General features: G+C 32.9%; 1 protein-coding gene across 1 annotated transcript in view; it reads left to right on the top strand.

The window, feature by feature from the left end:
- The first annotated feature begins 6,744 nt into the window (after positions 1-6,744).
- Positions 6,745-25,388, top strand: part of LOC131845451 (uncharacterized) — a 33,809-nt gene continuing 15,165 nt past the window's right edge. Inside the window, exons 1-2 of the mRNA XM_059194516.1 lie at positions 6,745-7,065; positions 7,904-8,048. Coding sequence (XP_059050499.1) covers positions 6,745-7,065; positions 7,904-8,048 — 466 coding nt within the window. The remainder of the gene's footprint in view (positions 7,066-7,903; positions 8,049-25,388) is intronic.

Here is a 25,388-nt window from a genome sequence, read left to right on the forward strand (position 1 = left end):
GTCCGCGACTTCGTCTGCTTTTACAGTTATTTGTAGACGTCAATAATAATAATAATAATCTCAGAACAATTCACGCAGCGCCATCTAGACCCAAGGTAAGCTAGCTAAAGCTTGTGTTATGGGCACTAGAGAACTGGTACAAAATATTTAAATACATAGAAAATACCGAGACCTATACAAACAATGATATTCATGAATACAAATGTTTGTGCCGTACGGAGAATCGAACCCGCGACCATCGGAAGTAAGGTGGCATGCTAAACCGCTAGATCACTGAGGCCGTGATGTAAAATGTACTAAATACGATAATTATTTTGTATTAGTACAATAAAATAGTTTTCTTTTACGGTAGCATTGCGGGTTCGATTCCTCTCAAGATACAAACACTTGTATTGCAGTGTATGAGTATTTTATAGGTCTGGATGTTTTCTATATATATTATGCATATATTTATAAACATTATGTATCTATTTATATTAGTTATCTAGTAACTAAACCACAAGCTTTGCTTAAATTAGGAATAGATGGGACGTGTATATTGTTTCAGAATACATTATTTAAGCGACAATACGTAGCAAATATAATTTTCGTTCAATCAATATGAATAGCCGCGCTTTTTTCGATGAAACTCTTTCCACTTACAAAGTTTATTTTTTACAAAGTTTACATTCTTATTACCACATTTTGACCCACTCAACACATCCTATGCCACGCTGTACTGGGTTGACTGGAAGAGATCTCTTTTAGAGATAAGTCCTTCTTTATTATTTCTAATTATGTGTTAATTAGAAATATTTTTAACAATCTAAAATGTATTTAAATGCAATCTATTTATATAAATAAAATTTGAGTGTCTGTGTGTAATATTGAAATAACCGCTTTTTACTACATGCATATGAATATAAATACGGTACATACACCAAAATAATTTGTCTATCTATCTGTTTATCCGGCTAATCTCTGAAATGGCTTTTGGTAGGTAGTTGATGTAATAAGGATTAACTTAGGTTACTTTTATTTTAGAAAAATAAAGTTAAATTCCACGCGGACGCAGTCGTAAACCTAGTAAAGAATATAATTAAACTGTTGGATATAAATGTCTCTATTTTCCCCCTTTACATTTTCCTGATATCTTTCCTTCAGTAATAAAATATGGATATTTTTAATATGAACTTCCCTGAAATGTTGAATTGCGAAAGTCGAGTTTTTCCACAAATCATATACTGTTACAACTTTAATTGTAATGTATTGACATATTCTTCAAGTTAGATATAACTTATAAAGATACAAACACAGAGTTAAGTATGTATAGATATAGCACGGGGTGAAAGTTACTACTCGGGTGCTGCTTGTGGGGACTGGTCTGTTCAGGTTACGAACACTGATTAGACTTTTTGCTTTTGCCAATAGCATATGCTAGAATTTTTTTTATTGACAATTCACACAGCGCAGCGAGTTAAGCTAGCTAAAGTTTGTGTTATGGGTAGTAGATAACTGATACAAGTACATAGATATTTTTTTGTAAATACATACATAATATACATAGAAAACACCCAGATCGATACAAACAATCATACTCATGAATACAAATGTTTGTGCCGTGCGAGGAATCAAACCCGCGTCCATCGGACGTAAAGCGGTGTGCCAGACCGCTAGACCACCGAGGTCGTCACTCTATTCTCCCAAATTTGATTTTATAATGAGTCTGTATTATTGTAAACATGTATAACATTTATTTGAAAAGAATACGAGGTGAGTTTCTTATCAGTTCTTCTCATCTCGAAATCATTCCGAACCGACGGTAGATTAGACATATCATAAGAGTCTGTAAGACCTACATGAATAAAGATATTTCGAATTTTGAATTATGTTTGGCTTAGAGCAGTGTTTCCCAACCTCTTTAGTGCCCTGTACCACCACCACATCAGTCTTTTTAGATTTGACATATCATAAGAGTCCGTAATATGCCTACATGAATAAAGATATTTTGAATTTTGAATTATGTTTGGCTTAGAGCAGTGTTTCCCAACCTCTTTAATGCCCTGTACCACCACCACATCAGTCTTTTTAGATTTGACATATCATAAGAGTCCGTAATATGCCTACATGAATAAAGATATTTTGAATTTTGAATTATGTTTGGCTTAGAGCAGTGTTTCCCAACCTTTTTAGTGCTATGTACCACCACCACATTAGTCTTTTTAGATTTGACATATCATAAGAGTCTGTAATAGGCCTACATGAATAAAGATATTCTGAATTTTGAATTATGTTTGGCTTAGAGCAGTATTTCCCAACCTTTTTAGTGCCAGGTTACACCACAACATTAGTCTTTTTAAAAATCTCACCAAAGAATTTTAGAATGATTAAGGTGGGGTATGACACTAAAAAGGATCTAGCGGTTTAGCACAGCGCTTTATTCGCTTTACGTTAAAAAGTCGGTGGTTTTTAACATAAAGCGTATAAAGCGCTTTATTTCCGATGGTCGAGGGTTCGATTTCTCCCACGGTATAAACATTTATATTCATGAGTATGATTGTTTGTTTCCGTCTGTTTTTCTATGTACATAATAAGACTAGAAAAATATATGTAAGTTATATTAATTGTCTAGTAATCATAACACAAGTTCTGCTTGCCGTGGAACTAGATGATGCTGTGTTAATTGTCATGGGGTTATAAAAAAAATTACTTAGAACAATAACTAAAAACAAAATAAATTGTTGTAAAAAATAGTCATCATAAAATTAAAAATAAACGTTTGGGGGTAGAGGTTCAATGGTCTTTTTTATCCGGGTCAATCATGATAAGACGAGGTCACAGATACTATACAAAAAAAAATGGTATTTGCGTCATCTATATAAGTCTATGTCAATGTGTTTACAAGTTACAACTTCTGTGTTTATTATTGCAAAAAGTAGGGATGTTCCGTTACATCTTTGTAATTATCTCATTTGCGATAGTTTTTTTAGATACCAAGTATTTTTGGTATCGATCCGATACAAGTAATTTTATCTGCGATACTAGTTCTTGTTACTTTTTTTTAGTTCTAAGTATTTTTGGTATCGATCCGATACAAGTAATGTTATCTGCGATACTAGTTCTCGTTACTTTTGTTTAGATACCAAGTATTTATGGTATCGATCCGTTACAAGTAATTCTATCTGCGATACTAGTACTCGTTACTTTTGTTAAGATACCAAGTATTTTTCGTATCTATATCTTGCAATACGTAATAAGTATTTTACCGGTTTCAAAAATAAAAGGAGTTGTTAGAACTTGTATTTAAAGTCCTAAAAATAGTCATTCGAAATACTAAATTATATGAAACTAGCTAGAAATTGATGCTCGATGATCTTCAGAAATGTAATACGACATCAGATACCTTTGTAGGTCCCATGAAGTAATTTTATGTGTGAGTATCGATACTTTGAGTATAATCATATGAGTAGTATCGAAAAGTAATTATGAGTACTACTCAAATGTGTAGGTGGTCTCGATAACTGATATAAATGAAAAATGACGAAAATTTGATGATCCTAAAAAAAGGGCTATGGAAACGCAAAATGATGTAAAATCTATACCTACATTTAAAATTATTTTATAATTAAGTATCGATAGTTATTTTTAAACTTTTGTATTTAATATATATCAGTTACCTCAAGACCACGGCCAGTGCAACCTAGTCGAAACGTCGAGAGAGGTACCTAGAAATAACTTTATTTGCCATAAAATTATTCGAGTTAATAATATTAATAATAAATATCGATCCTTATTAAAAAGTACTTACTAAGCATCGATGGCCGCGAAATATGCAGTCGGTGATCTACTTGTTACAGGATACAGATGCCTAGAGTCTCCTGGTTGAAAGAAGCATTTCTGGTATTCAAAACCCTCAGTCTTGAGGAACCAATAAAGAACAAGATACGAGTGGTATCGACAAATAATTTTGAGTACCACTTAAATGTGTAAGTATCGATATCTGATATATATCGGAACATCCCTAAATAAAACTAGCAACTCTGGAGAGATTCCTCTCTTGTCTGTAGGAGGCCATTTTTTTTACTTGCCTCAGAGTTCATTTGAAAGTCAGAACTGTTTTATTATTTATGATAGTTCTTTGTAGGCATTTCTCTTGCTTTTCGCTTTCATTGACTTTTTTATTGTTTTTATGTTTATAGTTGCGCTTAAGTCGGCTTAAGTGCTTGCTCTGATTTGGTAGTAAACAAGACTTGAAATTATTATTTTATGAATACATATAATAGAAATTATATAAGGCACTAGCTACTCGCCCCGGCTTCGCACGGTGGCATGTATCATATATATACTCGTAAACCTTCCTCTAGAATCACTCTATCTATTATAAAAAAACCGCTTCAAAATCCGTTGCGTAGTTTTAAAGATTTAAGCATACATAGGGATGGACAGACAGCGACAGCGACTTTGTTTTATACTATGTAATGATATTATAATACTACCACAAAGTCTTGGTTGACTAAACTAATTTAAATAGATTTTTATATTAAATTAATTCCCAATGTTCTTATTAATGTAAATCTGTTAAATAAGTTACATTTTTTATCATATCATATCAGAATAATCTCAGGACAATTCACACAGCGCCATCTAGACCCAAGTTAAGCTAGCTAAAGCTTGTGTTATGGATACTAGTACACATATATATTTTTTTGTAAATACATACATATTATACATAGAAAACACCCAGACCGATACAAACAATCATACTCATGAATACAAATGTTTGTGCCGTGCGAGGAATCGAACCCGCGACCATCGGTCGTAAAGCGGTATGCTATATCGCTGGACCACCGAGATCGTAATATAATGTATGTATATACAAAAAAAATGGATCTATGTATTTATATCAGCTGTCTTGTACTTATAACACAAGCTCTGCTTAGCTTGGGACTAGATGACGCTCTGTGAATTGTTCTGAGACATAATTATTACAGTTTGTTTGTTTACTATAAATAGATTTAAATTAACGTTTCTACAGGGAACTAAGCCAGTTTCCCGCGTAAATATCTTAATTTAACAGATCGTATTTATTTAATTAAGTCTCCAAAAATTAAGGCTAATTTGTACTAAGTATTTTTCTTTCCTTATTAAAGTTGTCTTTTTTTATTTATTTAAAAATTCTATTTATGTATAGCTAAGTAGTTTCTACTCGCGACCTTGTCCTGTGACTAACCAGGATGAAAATCATTTTCATACCATATGTTATGTAATAATGATAATAATGTTTACCGTGACTTTGTCTATTCAGAACACGTTTGTTGCAGTTCATTTGGTACATATTTTCTTATTAAATGCCTTCAGAATAAAATATTGTTTATTCAAAATCCACTGTGTATTGATTTCTTGTCTACACATCTATACATATAAATAAAATTGGAGTGTCTGTTTGTAATATTGAAATAACCATTTTTTACTACATGCATACAAGACAGACGAAAATTGTAAAAAATGTTATTTTGGTGTATGTACCGTATTTATATGTATGTAGTAAAAAACGATTATTTAAATATTACAAACATACACTCCAATTTTATTTATATGTATAGATGTTTATTTATTTCCAGATTTTTTAATTTTTTATTTGTGAAACTGAGTTTTAGTGTCCTGAGTATTCTACCTCTTCTTTAGGTTGTTATACCCATTATAATTGACCTTTCATACAAGTTTATGAGAAGTCTAAACATAAATTATAACACATATATTTTATTATCAATAATATAAAATTAGCATAGCCGAAAGACGTGTAGATCTGCGCTTAAGCTTTGTTTTAAGTTAATAAATAGTACAATGGATAAAAAAACCATAGAACAAGTGACGAAAGTGCTCCAAGGATTTATTCTCCCTTTGGAGTTAAAATTAAACTCCTTGGGCGAAATTTTAAGGAGTTTAGAGGCTAAAATAGATGGATTACAAGAACGCCAACTTTCTCAGGAAGAGGGTAAGCATTCATTTCGATTTGTATCAGCTGATGCGTCACAGCAACGTATACCATCACCTAACAACGCAGTGACAACCGCCCCCGCCCCGCAGCATCCACCGCAACCACCTGTACAGGTACAAACTCGCAGACAACGAGCAACCAATACCCCCGCTCCAAACCATCCGACAATACTCGTGTCAATTACTCTGACGTCATGCATGCCCCTACTTCAACGCATACATCCCCGCCAATGCAAGCGCCCCACTCGGCGGGTATCAGCGCATCTACTATTAGACCAAAAGATGTGGCTCCACTGACAAACGATGGTCCACAAGCGGAAGCGGAATGGACAACGGTACGATCTAGAAAATATAGGAGGCCGGCGAACCATGGTACTGGAGAGGTGGATGATGACTTACGTGCAGTGGAAAAACGTAGGAAAATTCATATATGGTCATTGAAAAATGATATTTCTGCTGAACAGGTTCAGGCATATATGGCGAAGAAAAATCCGGAACAGGCACCATATACAGTCGAAAAACTTGCACTAAAGCATGATCATTATGCATCATTTGTAGTAACAGTTCCCGAAAGTCTGTTCAACTTCTTCATGACTGCTACTAATTGGCCGCCGAACACAAACTTTAATGAGTGGTTTCAAAGACGAAACCAAAAAAGAGGAGATAAAGGCTAGTACAACTAAGAATATCGAGCGTAACAGATTATTAAAAATCTACTACCAAAACGTTCGGGGGTTGCGGACCAAGCTTCATGAATTTTCGTCGGCTATGGCAGCATCTACATTCCAACTGTTTTTCATAACTGAAACGTGGTTACTTCCCGGAATCTTGGACAAGGAGGTCGTGGCACCTGGATATAATTTACTTCGATGTGACAGAAGTGGAAAGAGTCGCGGAGGCGGAGTAGCTATTGTGACCCCAGCTTTATATGATCTTCGCGGAATAGACACCGAACTAGACAATAAAACCGGTTGCGATTGTGAGTTAGTGTGTGGCGGCCTATATCGTAATAACAATTTATTATTTGTGGTTGTGTGCGTATACATACCACCGACTGCGTCTGAAGCTCAGTATTTTGCAGTCTTTAAGGTGATTGAATGTATTGGTTTTAAGTACTCCAATATTTTAATATGTGGAGATTTTAATTTTAATTCGGCATCCCTTGCGGTGCATCATAGATATGAATATTTGTTATCGCTCTGTGATCTCGATCAAGTAAATTGTATACAAAATAGCTACGGAAGTACATTAGACCTCGTTTTAGTTAGCAAATCATTGGGGCAGGTGATAGTGATTCATGAAATTGACAGCTTAGTGCCAATGGACAAATATCACCCGCCACTTAGTTTCTTCATAAAAACTAAATATTATGGTGAAAATCAATGTTGTGATAAGTTGAGTACTGTAAATGACTGGGATTTTAACAAAGCTGATTTTATAACTTTATATTCAAAATTAGGTAATATAGACTGGTGGTCTTTGTTACAAACAGGTGATCCACAACTTGCATTGAATATTTTTTACAATATTATTAATGCTTGTGTCGATGATTGTGTCCCAAGAAAAAGCGCCAGACTGTACCATCTCGATATTCTTATCCTGTGTGGTACACGACTGAAACTAAGCGCAACATAAAAACTAAGTCGTTTTATCACACTAAATACAAAATTACAAAATTACAAAATTATCGTGCCTTATTTTCACACTTTAGGGCAATAGTTAAGCTTAATATAAAAAGGGATTTTGATAATTATAGGTATAAAATTGAAAACGACATAAAACAAGACCCATCGGCGTTTTGGCGATATATAAAGGCGAAACGTAGATATAGGGATAATGTGAGCAGTATTCTACATAATGAACGATCGGTACCGATACATGAATGTGCTCAATTATTTGCAAACTATTTTTTTCAATATATGCTCAGAGTCCACCAAAATTGAATGTAGATGAAGCGATGGCGGCAGCTAGTGAAAATAGTAATAATCGGATTCACATACAGTGCATATTGTCGCAGGACATTAACATAGCCCTCAAAAAGCTTAAGCCAAAAAGATCTGCTGGGCCGGATGGTATTCCTCCTTATATATTGAAGGATTGCGGTTCGGTTTTGGCAACTCCTTTACTGCATATATTTAATTTATGTTTAAAAAATAATTACTATCCTGATGAATGGAAAATATCACGTGTAGTTCCCATTCCTAAAAAACAACCGGCTTCTAATGTTAATGACCATAGGCCAGTAGCTATCTTGTCAGTGTTTGGCAAGTTGTTTGAATCTATTTTACACCGTTATATCGCTCAACAAACAAAGAGTGTAATCACCGACGTTCAACACGGATTCAGGGAGGGACGTTCCACTACCAGTAATTTGATGTCATTCTGGACCTATACAACTGCAGCTGTTGATTTTGGCTCACAAGTTGATGCAATTTATTTAGATTACAAAAAAGCATTTGATATGGTAAATAACGATATACTTCTGAGAAAGTTAGCATCTGTCGGTTTTACCCCATCACTACTTAAATTTTTTGCGTCCTATTTAAAAAATCGAAAACAATATGTTCAGTATGGTGGCCATATTTCTCATTCTTATTACACACATTCTGGGGTCAGCCAAGGCTCCAACCTTGGACCGTTAGAGTTTCTTATCATGATAAATGATTTGCCTGAGACCGTTACTTCAGCAAGATGCCTATTATTTGCTGATGATCTCAAATTATTTTTTAAAATTAATAGTTACTCTGACTGCATTCGTCTCCAACGAGATATTGATTGCGTCAAACAATGGAGTGAGAAGAATAACTTAATGTTTAATACTAACAAATGTTCAGTATTAACATTTAGTAGACTAAAAAAGCCTATTAATTTCAATTATTGTCTAGGCTCCACGTGCTTACCAAGAGTTAACTCTGTTAGCGATTTAGGGGTATTAATGAGTGAGGATTTATCCTTTAGTAAACATATCGTAGGGATGTGTCGCAGAGCATACAGATCTCTAGGATTTGTGCTGAGGCAGGCCCAAAACCTGAATAGTATTGAAGCTATCAAAATTTTGTATAATGCTTACGTTAGGAGTATTTTAGAAAGTAATGCTATCATATGGAATCCACACGAGGCAAAATATTCAATGATGATTGAACAATTACAAAAAAAGTTTATGAGATGGTTATATCATAAACAATATGGTTATCGCGTAGGTTATCCTCATATATATCCGAGCACCTTCTTGTTAGGTATGTTGAGATATAATGCCCTTGAGGTAAGACGAAACATATCACTTCTGGAGTTCATATATAAAATAATCAAGGGAATTAGATATGATCCAAATATCTTGGGTCTGATCAGCTTTCAGGTCCCAGAAATTAATAAACGCGATCGTAAACATATAATATTTGCTCTGCCCCGGTGCAGAACCTCAGGTGCTGATCATGCACCAATCCCAAGAGCACTTCGTCTGCTTAATGAGGTATCTGTAATTTGTCAACTTGACATATTTAACTGTACTGCCCCAGAGTTTCACAGAGCGGTAACAAGTTTTGTGGAGTCACAATATTAGAATAGGTATTATTCTTGTCTAAATTATTATTGTTATTGTAATTTCTGTAGTTGTTGTTTTCTATATATATATGTATGTATGTATGTGTATATGTTATATATATATATATATATATATATATATATGTGTATATGTATGTATATATGTATGCATGTATATATAGAAAACAGTTATTGTTACTATAATTATTATTACTATTAATCTATGTATTGCGTAAGTTTAATCCTTGATGAGTGCATTGGTATTATACTGTAATACTCACCGAGAGCATGTAAATAAATAAATAAATAAATAAATAAATAAATAAATAAATAAATAAAATTAATATAAAATATAATGATATCGTTTAAGAAATTTAGTATAAATTTGAACCCTAATGACATACATGTCGAAACGTTTTTAGTTGAGAAATTAAATTAACCAATATAATATTACGCAGATTTAATATTAATAAAATCCCTTTTAGGGATCTCGTCATTATAGGGTTGCTTTTAGTAGAGTAAATTAATTTCTATTACATTGTTAAATAGGGATGTTCGATATTACAGAAACATCGATATTAACCTTAATTAGTATCGATGTACGATAAACATCGAATGAAAAATATCGATATTACACAGATCGACGTTTCCCGTTGACTTATGTGATTGGTTATCATTTTGCGTTTTTATATCCTAAGTTTCAATTACTGTTTGATAGCTGCGATTTTGTTTTTTTTAATAAATAGGTGTGAATCACTGGTGAAATCTCACTTTACGTTACATTTAGATTAACCGTTTTCATAATCTATACTCTATACATATAAATACATATAAATAAAATTGGAGTATTTGTTTGTAATATTGAAATAACCGTTTTTACATGCATATGAATATAAATACATTACATGCACCAAAATAATATTTTTTACAATTTCTGTCTATCTGTCTGTTCGTTCCGGCTAATCTCTGAAATGCTGGACCGATTTTGACGAGACTTTTATTGGCAGGTAGCTGATGTAATAACGAGTAACTTAGGCTACTTTTATTTTAGAAAAATTTAAATTCCACGCGGACGAAGTCGCGGGTACCGCTAGTTTTAAATGAACAGGTAAACAAATCTTACTTTACTTAATTTTGATTCACTATTTTCATTTTTTATATTATTAACCGGGTCTTAACACGAACTATTTTATGGCAAAAAGATATTTACTTCACTCGACGTTGACTAGGTAAATACCGTTATTTATATTAAATACGAAAGTTTAAAAATGACAATTATCAGTAGATAATATCGAAAACTTAACATCGATATGTCGATATCATTAAAGACTTGACATCGTTGTCAAAATATCGATAACTAATTGGTAATCCCTATCCTATCCCTATAAAGGTGTTTTATATTTATTATTGTTAACTTTATTATATCTGATTTTAGCACCCCCATAGAACAAAGTCGTAACCATTGTTATGACTCTTTTTAATGTTTTATGCGTTTTGTAATAATAATAATAGTCTGAGGATAATTCACACAGCGCCATCTAGTCCCAAGTTAAGCCAGCACAAGCTTGTGTTATAGGTAATAGATAACTGATACAAATACATAGATTTTTTTTTTCATAAATACATACATAATATACATAGAAAACACCCACACTGATACAAACAATCATACTCATGAATACAAATGTTTGCACCGTGCGGGGAATCGAACCTCCACCATCGGAATTAAAGCGGTGTGATAAACCGCTAGATCACCGAGGTCGTCAATAATTATTATTATATACCCACATATAATATTAAATGTAGCATACCAGAAGTGTATTCGTAGTTAATTTCTATTTTGGCGTATTTCTAGAGGCGCAAATTTCGCCACCCTCAAACTTGCTCCGACCAATTTATTTATATGGAAATGTCGACGTTTTCCCATGTCAGCTTTTTCATTGTTTTAACAGGGAACTGCGTGTTTTACGTTCGTTTTGGAGGTAAAAGAGTTTTGTGATACGTTATTAGGTTTATATTTCTCTAGCTGTGCCCGCGGTTTCACTCGTATGTTTATTAAACGGATTTTCACGCGGTGTTCATCTATCAACAGATTGATTTCTGAGGACAGGTTAGATGAATATTATTGAACCATACACATTCGCACACAAAAACACACATGCACACAGACACAGTGTCTTTTCAACTCGTGCATATTCATGTCATACTTACGTCACACTTATATATATGACATACTCCTAAAATATATAGAATAGAATAGAATGGAAAATAATTTATACAAATAAACATAATTGAAGTACTTTTGAATAGTCATAGTTATCATTCTTTTATAAATAAGCATTTGGAAGAGTGGAGCCTCCTTTTTTTTAACTTGGGAAAAATCCTCTTGAAGACCCGCTCGCCCCGGGAAGAAATTAAGTAATCGTATTTCTGAAATTTTAGATATTAAAAAAAAATGAAATTTGTAATTTGGTTGAAATATCCGAGCGATGCCTGGGCAGCTAGCTAGTTAAATTATAAATGGAAATGACACTTTATCTAGAAAGCAGTGCTATCGCAGCGGTAGCATTACTTTGCATGATTGATCATTCAAATCATTTAATCGGAGAATGATTGATAGTAATCCGTGTTTCTGCATCCACTACCTTTATTAAACGTTTATTATACATTTATAGGATTACTAGCTTTTCCCGCGACTTCGTTTCGTTTTTTTATACTTTTTATAGCATCAAATACATAAGTACTAAATATACATTTATAGGGTTCTCGGGCCAAGTGAAAAAAAAATCATATTTCGGTACTTTAATATATTTGAAATTGAACAGTACTATACAAATTACTATTTAAAAAAAAAGTTGCCGGCTCATTATAGCTTCACTTCAGCACAGACTAACTATTAATGCAGAAGTAATTACTCATCGCACAGAGTACAAACGTCAACTATAATTATAGATAATTCGCGCAGGCGTAGAGTCAGTTTGCGCGTACGTGGAAAACGTAAGGTCGTGGGGTTGATAGGTGATATACCTTAACTAATACAAAAGGCGGTCTTATCGCTCCACCGGTGGTGCCCACCACCAATGGGGCTCCCTAAAATATGGTCGAGTGCAGTGATGGCTGGCTCATCCGTCATACTCGTGAACGAGTGCTGCTCGTAGGGACTGGTCTGCTCTATCACTGCGACTGATTTAATCTTATTGTGTTTTATATTTGATCCTAAATAAATTAGTTCTGGTTGATAGTTTGTATTCACACGTTTCCACTTGTAAAATATGAACTTACAAGGATTGTTTAAAAGAGCAACACACAAGTCTCTTGTTTATTCTTCTTGTGATGAGACTTTCCGAATAAGCGGTAGATATAAAAAAAATTGTTGACTATTCAAAAGTGCTTAATTTAAGTTTGTTTGTTTAAATTACTTTCTATTCTATTCTGTTCTATACCAGTCTACTTGTTTGTTTGTTGTTGTCTACAAGTTTACTGTTAGAGAAAGTAAACATACGAGAACTTAATTTCTCAAAATCATAATCATTTATTCACATAGGACCTCTCGGCGTCTTGTGCACTTCATATTTTTTACCCCTACCGTCCAGTTCGGGATCTACTTTAGTCGAGCAAAACTGGCAATTACTCTTAGTATTTTAATACTAAAAAGACCTAAAATTGATTTTGTTGTAGGTAGTACTTTCGGAGTAATCTCGGAATCTACTAGACAGATTTTGAAAATTGATTTAGTGTTGGATAGCTCATTTATCTTGGAAGACTATAGGTACATATACAACATCACATTGCGATCAATAGAAGCGCAGCTACGATGAAAAATGTAGCAGAAACTTGAGAATAGAGAGAGAAGAGTTTGTATCTACTAAAGCAAACGAAATCATGGGTAGGTAACATGCTATTTAAATAATAATGTCCCTGGACAATTAATTTATTCATTTATTTATTTACGTTGCTTTACACAATTATTGTATACAATGATTTAATTCAAAGACATAACATGCATCTTTTAGATACTGCAACGTGGAAGAGAGGCGGACATTTTAAATATTATACTAATCAATATCTTGTAAATATTCTTCAATTTTGTAATAAGCTTTATTCACACAGCGCCATCTAGTCCTAAGTTAAACAGAGCTTGTTTTATGGGTACTTGCTAGACAACTGATATAAATATATTTTTTTGTAAAACAAATATTGTTAATAGAAATCATCCAGGCCGATACAAATAAGCATACTCATGAATACAAATGTTAGTATTGTGCGAGGAAACAAATCTGCGATCATCGGACGTAAAGCGATGTGCTAAACCCTATATTTCAGGCGTCTACAGGCTACTGTGACCGTTTACCATCATATAAGCCGTATGCTTCATTACCACTAGTACCTGTATAGCTGTTATAGTGTCTTTAATACATAAAGAAACTATAACAGCTAATGCTATACAGGTTACTTTTTAGTTCTTACAAGATGTGTATAGGTATTTGTTTTTTGTAACGTAAGCACAGCGACCCGTTGCGTGTTTGATCCCAAACAAACTGCCCCAACGGCCCAACAACTTCCAGTTAAACTTTATACTAAGACACAAAACACATTTCTTCCTAAATTGATTTGTTGATCTTGATGTTTTCTTTTTACAGAGTTTTATACTCGTACCTACGCAGCTACGGAATGTATCGTAGAAAACAAAGTATAGAATAAGAAATAATTGAACGAAATCTAATAAAAAAATATATTTATTCAGGTAGGTCTATTTGAGATTTTTATGATAAGTTATGTCAAATCTACCATCAGTTCGTAGTCTTCAAAGCTAAGAACTGACAAGGAACTCAGCTCTTATTCTTTTCAAATGAGCGCAGATTTTTTTTTAATTAAATAAAAAAAAATATAGGGAGTAGGGAGAATATTGTGACTACCATACATGACGCCTTACTTCCGATGGTTGCGGGTTCTTTTCCTCGCACGGCACAAACATTTATGAGTATGATTGTTTGTATCGGTCTGGCTGTTTTCTATGTATAATATGTATGTATTTACGAAAATAAAAAATCTATGTATTTATATCAGTTATCTTCCTATACAAGATTTAGCTTGCTTAACTTGGGTCTAGATGGCGCTGCGTGAATTGTCCTGAAATTATTCAAAAAAAGACTATTATTAGATATATATACATTCTTATTATATAGTTATCAGTTATATGAATATGCGTCTAAAAATTCAATGGTTGTCAAAAAATATTTTCATAATTTTTCTTTCATTCTATTATAATTCAGCATAGCATATGATGACCAGACGCTCTGTATTTTATTATCAACTGTACTTAATTAAAAAAATTGATCGCTTTAATAAATGTAAGTGTGAAGCCAATACGATTTACTACTGAGTCTGAGAGAATAAACAAATATACTAAAGTACTTCAGCTCTACTAATACAATAGTGTTGTACTGTAAACCGAATTTGAATTGCCTCGCATGTAGCAGATTAAATCCAAAACTCAAATTAAACTTCTCAACTTATGATATAACTGTAATAACCGACTTAACTGTCTTGCAAGCACTAATTATCAATATCGTCGTAAGTGCTGGATATGTGTTAACGGATTTTGATTTTTATAACAATGCTTTTAACTCTGAATCTACAACATAGAGTGTAATAGACATAGGTGTAATTATTTCCGTACATGATCATTAATGACAGCAGTCGCATACCCGTATATTGCTATAATAATAAATATTGATTGCCTCTGTTGTACAGTACACACATTGCATCACCTGATCGCGGGTTCGAACTCTGTTCAATGAAATATCTGGCTTTTGTCTCTGTATACAATATGCAAATGTAATGCTAAATCAGACGAATTGATTGCAGTTAACCAGAATTAATTTAGATTGAGGATTGATTTATATATACTGGTGGTCGTCCAGTGATCGAAATTTAACCATAAATAATTTAACAGTCGTTCGACTATAGACAAATAATATTAAAAACAAACAATATTAATCTATTCTCAATTTGACTACAGACTTTAACAATAAACAAAAGAGTATATATGCGTGTGTGTATCAAATACATGGTAGGATATGTAATGATTTTTTTTATTGATTTAATCTTCCTAAAAGTTACTGTTATAAACGTAATCATGCATGACTTTGCTTTGCTTTTTATTATATAAATTTATTGTATTTGCTACGCTAACGCCTCTGTCTTAAGGAGGTGGGCGTTGACAGCCACGATACAGTATTACTTACTAATGTTTCTGTTATCGTTACACTACCCTACTTTGTAAAATATTATATATTTTTTTTGTTTCTAGTTCCAATAAAAGAATTATTATTAAAAAAAATTTTGATGTTGAATTTTAAATGTTTATTTTCAAATTTTGAACATTTCAACATTATATTGTTAGTTGCACTAGTGTTACCCACTCACTAATAGGTATGCCTCACTGTTGGGTTGACTGGTAGAGATCTCTTTAATAGATAATATCACCTTTGCTCACTTTGTATATACAGTGGACCCCCGGTAGTCCGACAATCATTTTGCAGGGCAGTGTCGGACTATCGAATTTGTCGGATTATAGAGTACTGCCTAAGACCCCTTATAGTCCGATTTTTTTTACAAAAGAGAACCTTGTAATCCAATAAATTATAGATCCAATGATGATTCTTTATATTATATACATATACAGTGGACCCCGGGTTATCCGACAAACGTTTTGCAGGGCAGTGTCGGACCATCGTATTTGTCGGATTATACAGTGCTGCTTAAGGGTCCTCTGCTTATAGTCCGGAATTTTTTACAGAAGAATATCTTGTAATCCGACAAATTACAGATCCAGTGATAAGATTCTATGTTATATATGTATGTATGTATATGCACTCTGAAGTATATTGTCAAAGTAATATTCAATAACAAATAATAGACAATGTCGGATTACAAGGGGGGCCGGATTACCGCGGGTCCACTGTATTTAAGTTTACTACTGTATTTAAAGTTACAATAAAGAATATATATAATTTTATAAAAGTATTAGCACTGTACTGTCTGTCTGTACTTCTTCTATATATAAACTGTTATCGTGCAAAATTTAATACTCTTCTGTCTGTACAATTAAAAAAAAATGGGTGTTAGGTGTTTGCTTTACGAGTCGTCATCAGCTCATTGCAGTCCACAGCTGGACATAGGTCTCTCCCAAGGTACGTTACTCCGCATATTCGTCGGCCTTTCGCTTTCAGTTATTATTAGTAGACTATTCAAAAGTGCTTAAATTAAATTTATTTGAATAAATGATTTTCTATTCTATTCTATTCTATTACCGGTGGTAACCTTACGTATATCGTCGCTCCACCTTCTTTGGTTCACATAATCTTATTAATATTATATATGCGATATAAAAATATTAATGTTCATAAGCGGCAAAGACGTCATAATAAATAAACGATTTTTGAATTTTGATTTTGAAAGTTTGTGAGTATGGATGGATGTTTATTATAGTCTTTCACACAAAAACTACTGAATGGATTTTGATGAAACTTTACAGTAATATAGCTTATATATCAAAATAACACATAGGCTATAATTTAAAAAGGTATTATGTAAATTAGACAATATATAATGATAAGTGTGATGCAGACTAAGAAGCGCCGTTAGTAATATATAATGCAATAAAAAAATGTATTTGATCTATCCGATATATTATTATTATTAAATAGAACGTTAGGGAGTATTGAATAATGAATGCATAGGTGGTCAAAAGTGTCCTTCATGATTTAAATAATTTGACTTTGAGTTAGAAATATCTCTTTGACCGAGTCAATTTGCGATAGGTTATGTAAGTCAACTCCCCTATGACCTATATGAGAATCTAACCAAACTTGACCCAATTTTGATTGCCATGTAGTATTCATGAAACGGCATCTGCATGCAACCTTCATCTTCGTTATATTTGGCACGGATAACTCGAAGGTACGAGTAAATAGGACTTACTAGGACCAATTTATGTTACCCCAATTTACTTCACCAATGTTACCTTCCGTCAGTTTTTTTTTATTCAAATTTGACGGTACGACGCCGTCAACTTTAAATAAAAAAAACTGACGGTCTAATGGTTTAGCGCACCGCTTTACTTTCGATGGTCGCGGGTTCGATTCCTTGCACAGTAAAAACATTTTTATTCATGAGTTTGTAATGGTGTACGTTTTGTCTATGTATATCTAAATATATATAACTCAAAAGTGACTGACATAGTGACCTATCAACGCACAGCCCAAACCATTGGACTGATCGGGCTGAAATTTGGCATGCAGGTAGATGTTATGACGTAGACATCCGAACAAAGGATTTTGATTAATTCTACCCCCAAAGGGATAAAATAGGGGATGAAATTTTGTATGAAACTTTGTCAATTTCAAACCGATCGGGCTGAGACTTTGCATGCATAAAGCTACTATGACGTAGGCATCCCCTAACAAAGGAATTTAATGAATTCCACCGCTAAGAGAATAAATTAACGCGAGTGAAACTGCGGACAAAAGCTAGTTATGTATATATTTGCAAAGAAAAAACATAACTAGCTCTGCTTACATTGGAACTAGATGACGTTGTGTGAAGTGCCCCAGTATAAAAGAAAACTAAAATATTTTGGCAAATGGCATATATGCTAACAGTCTACCTGATAGTACGGTTGCGTATAGATATGAATAATATCACAGACATTTCATCAGCAAGTTATCATTGAGTCAATTCTATGAATACATTTATTCCGTAATAAAATTTTTCCTTTCATAAAAATTCAATAGCATATCCTTATGGCCGCTATATTCTCCCTAATTTAGTCATTTGAAAAGGATAAGAGCTGAGTTTCTTGTCAATTAATCTTAGCTCGAAAGCACTCCGAACTGATGGTACGTTTAACATATATATAAGTCTCTAATAGACCTACCTGAGTAATGTCGGCGACATAGCACATGAGTCTGTAAAACATGAAATAAGTGTCGAGATATATTCGGAGTTTCTCTCCCAATCACACGTGCTTCCATCGAGTGCTAAGAAGAACGAAGATTTATAAAATTGTATATGCATATTGGTAAATCTAATCCTCCTAATAAAGATGGGTGACACTGCATGTTGTCAACTCACCCGGCCGGCCAGCGGTGGTTCTGGGCCAGACGGATAAGGTCTGCCTCGGTGTCACTGTTAGGCAAATTGTAACATCTCGGCTGGAGTTGTACAAAAGTGGAAATTAAATAAATATAATAATATTAAAGTAAATTAAAAAAGGCACGGACGAATATGTCTGTGGAAAATTGTATTTAAAAATAAAAAAAAAGAAGAACGCTATCCTAATAGAAATAGAAATAATATTTATACAAATAAACTTAATGTAAGCACTTTCGAATAGTCATATTTTTAATTATCTTCCATCAATTGTATTTTCGATATAATATTAAATCGTACAAGAAAAGAGACACTTAGAATTCCCCTAGTTTTGCGGGTATTCATAGGCTGCGGCAATTACTTACCATCAGGTGAACTGCAAGTTGGAACAGCAAGTTGTCCCCTATGCTATAAAAAAGTAACAATATTAAGCGAATTGGCAAACGTAGTGTATGACGCCTAGGTAGAGCGACAACATACGTAGGGTTGCGGATAGAAATTGGAAGAGAAGGTCTGAAGATCGTGCCCAGTGGCGTGCATTGGGAGAGGCCTATGTCCAGCAGTGGACTGAGGTGGGTTGATGATTATGATGATTATGGTAAATCAATCATAGTTATCAGAGACCAGTGCAAAATGAGGTTATGTAATCTTTCTACACTTGTCTATTTTCGAATGGGTATCGACCAAGTAAAATATATATGTATACACGTATATGTAGCAACAAGTCTAGTATTCTGCCAACAGTAGACTGCCAAGTTCCATGAAAGTCAAGGTTTCCATGTAGACTCCATGACGCCGTTGTTACAATATGAGCTTCAGATTTAGGTCAAGTTTAGCTGAAGACTAATACGTCTTTGAATAAAAACTTGGCAGCGACTTTTAAAGCGTGTTATTGAAATTTTCTTCAGTTTTTATGTTATACTAGCTACTTCGCGCAACTTCGTCCGCATTACTTAACATTTAACATTATATTTCACCCAATTTACATAATATCTTTTTAACTTATAGCTTATATGTTATTCTGATGTATAAGATATATTATTGTAAAGTTTTATCAAAATCTGTTTAGTAATTTTCGCGTGAAAGAGTAACAAACATCCATCCATACTTTTGGATTATAATTTTTCAAGAAGAATGTATTAAAGTTTCTTAAGGGTCGGCAATGTGTACGTAACACGTAGGCGTCTATAGGGTACGGTAACCATTTACCATCAGATGAGCCGTATGCTTGTTTGTCATTATCGTAGTATAAAAAAATATAGCCTGATGGATACATCTATCCATACATATATACGTTCGCATGTGTAATTAGTAAGATAAAGCGTTTTGAGTTTCTGTAAATTACTTATAATGGATTTTCCCGTAAACCCAAGGGAAGGCTAGAATCTCGTGCGATAAGTCATGCGGGTGAAGTAAAAAAAGTGGTAGCTGTTGTTAATTAACTGGATGCCAATCAACGTCCAGCCAGTGTAGACGGATGCAGCAATAAACTTTACTCCAACGCCAATTAAAACGCCATGCACATCGATGTAGGCATTTATGGAGTGTTTTGTGACGTACATACAAAAAGAGAATTTATATTTGAAGAGGATTATTTAACGGATTCTGTTAGAGTTAAAATAGATAGTAATTCATAGAATGGTATTGTTTGCATGCAACGTAAATAGATGGCGCTGCAACAAAATTAAAACGCGCTAATGTTTCGTTTTATTGTTTTGTCATATGTTATTTGTATTATTAAGTTACCAGACTTTAATTTTTTTTATAACTAAGTCTGTCTATCAGACTGTAGATATGACCTCGACCTCTCTTTTTTACATTTATCTAAAAAATTAGATAAGCTATGTTAATTTCCTTAATATGCTCTATATTAAAGTCAAATGATATTAGAATGTCATCTCTATAGTCCAGAACACAATTAGAGATTCAGACGCTTTAGCAATTCTAATATTGATGTAGCTATGTTTGATAGTCTGCTTTAACCACAACGAACTATTAATTCTTATTCAGTTATTTATCTAGTTAGTTGTGTATTTAATGTCTCATGTAATTGATAGATCACTCATGTTTCAACTCAAAAATGTAAAAACAATAATTATTTAAAAGAGTATCAGAGCATCTTGCACGTTCTTCTTGTGATGAGACAGCTTTCCGAATCAGCTGGGGATTAAAAAAATAAGTTCTTAATTTCTAGTTCGAAAATTCTTTATTCAAATAAACTTGAATTTAAACTTAATTCAAGTTTAGTTGAATAAAGAATTTTATATTCAATTCTGAAAAAGAAAATTAAAAAAGAAATTAAAAATGTTTATTTCATTAAAAAACTATTCGGTTACAATAACATAGTGTTGGGATGACCTGGTAAGTATAGAAATGCTTGTGTCAGGTACATCCCGCTCCTCCATATACATTGTCATTTTTTTTAGATTATTTAAAACATTAGATAACTAATATTATAAACTAAAGCAAAAGTTACTTATTAGTATAAAAAATAATAATAAGTTTACAAGCGGTATGTTTGTATTAGTATCCATGTGTTAGTTTGAATATATATATAGTAGTATAATGTGTGTGTGTGTGTGTATGTGAGAGTATGTGAGCGTGATTAGGTGTGTTTGTGTGTTTGTGTGAAGATATTTGTTGATTTTGTTATAAGAATTCTATTCTTATAAGGTTTCAATACACTTAACATCTCGGTGAAAATAAACTCAACTGAAATATCTCGTCGTATCATTGGATGTCGGGTCACATAGCTATTCTAAACAATTGGGACTGTTTTAGTCTACTAGTATGTCAAGGGCCATCACGCGAACTGTATTATTAGCCAAGATTCACCTGATCTATGACAATACTGGCCTTGGCATTATTTTTACCCCTGGCGGAGCCGGGTCGTTCACCGAGTATTGATTCTAGCTGAGGCTTGCCTTGCTAAAAGCATAGACTAAACCACGAACAGATATGTCGGTCGTTTCGTATTCAGACTCGGTAATGTGTCTATGGAAAATAGGTCATGTGTAATTATAAACTGCCTCGGTGGTATAACGGTTAAGCACACAGTTTTAGTTCTGAGGTTCGATTCCTTGTATGGTACAAACACTTGTATTCATAAGTATGATTATTTTTTCTATATATATTATGTATGTATTTAGAAAAAATAAATCTTAATATTTATGTCAGTTGTCCAGCACCTAGCTCTTGTTACCTTAGGAACAAATGATGCTATGAGAACTGTTCAGGGATATTGTTATTATTATTATTATGTTTCTTATCTTTTCTCCTTCTATCTTATGTTTCTTTCCTTTTCTAACCTTATATTCTATTATTTGATTCTTTTTCAAAATCCTTTCTTAGGGGACGCCTACGTCATAGTAGCTTTATGCATGCAAATTCTCAGCCCAATGGGTTTAATACTGACAAAGTTTCATACAAACTTTCATCCCCTATTTTATCCCCTTGGGGGTAGAATTAATCAAAATCCTTTCTTAGCGGATGCCTACGGCATAAGATCTACCTGCAAGCCAAATTTCAGCCCTATCGTGAGACTGGACGTGGTTTGGGCCGTTCATTGATAGATGACCACTATGTCAGTCATCTTTGAGTTATATATATTTAGATATATAAACAATTAATTTGTAGAATAAATGTTTTAATAGTAACAGTACAACATAATCGTAGACCATAGGTTTCACCTTATATGTATATAACGTATTTTGTTTTATATTTTTAATAAAAGAATAGAAACTAATTACGGATTATATTAATATTAAAAGAGTTTCTCAACATATTTTCTCTCAATACAATGTACATAAAAAATACTATACAACGTAAAAAATTATATTGAAGATTAGAAAATATAATTTTGAATACATTAGTTATATAATTTTGAAGTAGTAATATTCATTTATTTTCATTTGTTTTTATTTAAATTGTATACAATGCTCTGGAGATGGATGCAAATAACTGCAGCACAGTTTTCATATACTAATGTAGTTGTTTACGTTTAACATGTTATTGTTATAACATTGTTTTGTTTTAAATAAATTCTTTAAATCTTTAAATTATTTAATTAATATTGTAATTTGAGGCATTTAAAAGTTTAAAACTTTAGAAATTTGCATGCCGTATTTAGTGATATATTAAAATATTACTATTAAAACCAACAAGTGACAATCTACAGTTATACTGAATACCACTCAATTATTGACTGCCACTTCGAGTGTATTTCTATTTTTATCAGGATTCACTATCCGGATATTTTATTTTAAAAAATATAGTATTACTGTGTCATATACGTTTTTTAATAGTAATAATAAATATACCCAAGTATTGTTGGTTATGTTTTTATTCTATGTGCAATGACCTAGTTAAGGTAGGCTCTCACAAACACGGGTAGGGGGATAGTCGATCTGTCGTAGCTACATCGCAAAATTAAACCCATTATTATCATTAAGTGAACCATAATTTAGTAAAAAGGTATCGGTTTTTTAAATTTTATACTGCTTTTAGATTTATATACGTAAATTAAAAAAAATAAACATATTCTTGACTTAACGATTAGTTTCAGCTGCAATGATTGCAGGTTTGATTCTAGCAGAATATAAGTTATATTAGATGGATTAGTTATATTTGAATAACGTATTTGCTTTTGTTTTTGTATATTACCTTAGAATATTATCTTAGTGAACAAAAAATGTAAAATTATAATATGAATTGTTTCTAGTGTAATTCTTTGATTTAATTTTATATTTGAATTCTATAACATTTTGTCATTACACAGTTATCTATACATATAAATAAAATTGGAGTGTCTGTTTGTAATATTAAAATAACCGTTTTTCACTACATGCATATGAATATAAGTACGGTATATACACCAAAACAATTTTTTTTACAATTTTTTAGAGAGAGATTTTTTATTTTTTAGAGATTTTTTAGAGAGAAACAGACGTCTGTCTGTCTGTTTGCTCCGGCTCTCTAAAATGGAGGATTTTTTGCAGGTATCTAATACAATAATGAGTTGGCTACTTTTATTTAAAAAAAATATTTTATTTTAGAAAAATAAAGTTTCATTCCAAACAGACGAAGTCTCGGGAACAGCTGGTAGAGAAAAAATGCGTATCTTATATTATTCTTTTATTCAATGTAATCAGAACAGGAGCTCGTTAACTCAGGTCTGAATAGCAAACAAATTTTCATACAAAATTGAAACATTCCTTTAAATTATCTAGTAAAGTAAAATAGAAAGCCGTGTATCTATTCACTTTGAAGATATTCGTGAAAATGAAATGCGAACAAAGAGACACGATTTTTAGATGTTGCTTCATTTTATTTCTCATCCGTTATATGTACTTGATTATATATTTATACATATAAATATAATATAATATTATACATTCATACATTTTAATACTCGAATGCTATTTTAATATTCTCAAATTGTCAAGAAATACATATGAAAATATGTATTTCTGCATTATGTAATTTAAAACAGCTTGTACTATATATAGATATATATAATAATCTTAATCAAAATATATGTATATAACTCAAAGGTGACTGACGTAGTGATCTATCAACGCACAGCCCAAACCACTGGACGGATCGGGCTGAAATTTGGCATGTAGGTAGATGTTATGACGTAGGCATCCGCTAAGAAAGGATTTGGATTAATTCTACTCCCAAAGGGATAAAATAGGAGATGAAAGTTTATATGAAACTTGGTAAATTTTAAACCGATCGGGCTGAAACTTTGCATGCATAAATCTACTATGCTAATAAGAAATCTAAATATATATAACTCAAAGGTAACTGACGTAGTAATCTATCAACGCACAGCCCAAAGCACTGGACGGATCGGGCTGAAATTTGGCATGCAGGTAATTGTTCTGACGTAGGCATCCCTTAAGAAAGGATTTTAATAAATTCCACCCCTAAGGGGAGAAATTGACGTGAGCGAAGCCGCGGGCAAAAGCTAGTAATATTATAAATGCGAAATTTTGTGAGTATTGATGGATGTTTGTTACTCTTTCACGCAGAAACTACTGAAAGTATTTTGTTGAAACTTTGCAGTGATGTAGCATATACATCAGAAGAATACATAGGCTATAAATTTCATGCGGGTGAAACAGCGAGCACAGCTAGTATAATAATATCCCCTGGATAATTCTAACAACGCAACCCAGTCTCATGCTAAGCAGCTTGTGTTATAATAATAATCCCCTGGATAATTGTAACAATGCAACCCAGTCTCATGCTAAGCAGCTTGTGTTATAATAATATCCCCTGGATAATTCTAACAACGCAACCCAGTCTCATGCTAAGCAGCTTGTGTTATAATAATATCCCCTGGATAATTCTAACAACGCAACCCAGTCTCATGCTAAGCAGCTTGTGTTATAATAATATCCCCTGGATAATTCTAACAACGCAACCCAGTCTCATGCTAAGCAGCTTGTGTTATAATAATATCCCCTGGATAATTCCAACAACGCAACCCAGTCTCATGCTAAGCAGCTTGTGTTATAATAATATCCCCTGGATAATTCTAACAACGCAACCCAGTCTCATGCTAAGCAGCTTGTGTTATAATAATATCCCCTGTATAATATAAACAACGCAGTCTCATAAGCAGCTTGTGTTATAATAATACTGGATAATATCTAACAACGCAACCGATCTCATACAAAACAGCTTGTGTTATAATAATATTGTATAAT

Source organism: Achroia grisella, unplaced genomic scaffold (assembly GCF_030625045.1).
Source record: "Achroia grisella isolate CSIRO2021 unplaced genomic scaffold, CSIRO_AGI_Agris_v1 utg474, whole genome shotgun sequence".
NCBI lineage: Eukaryota > Metazoa > Arthropoda > Insecta > Lepidoptera > Pyralidae > Achroia > Achroia grisella.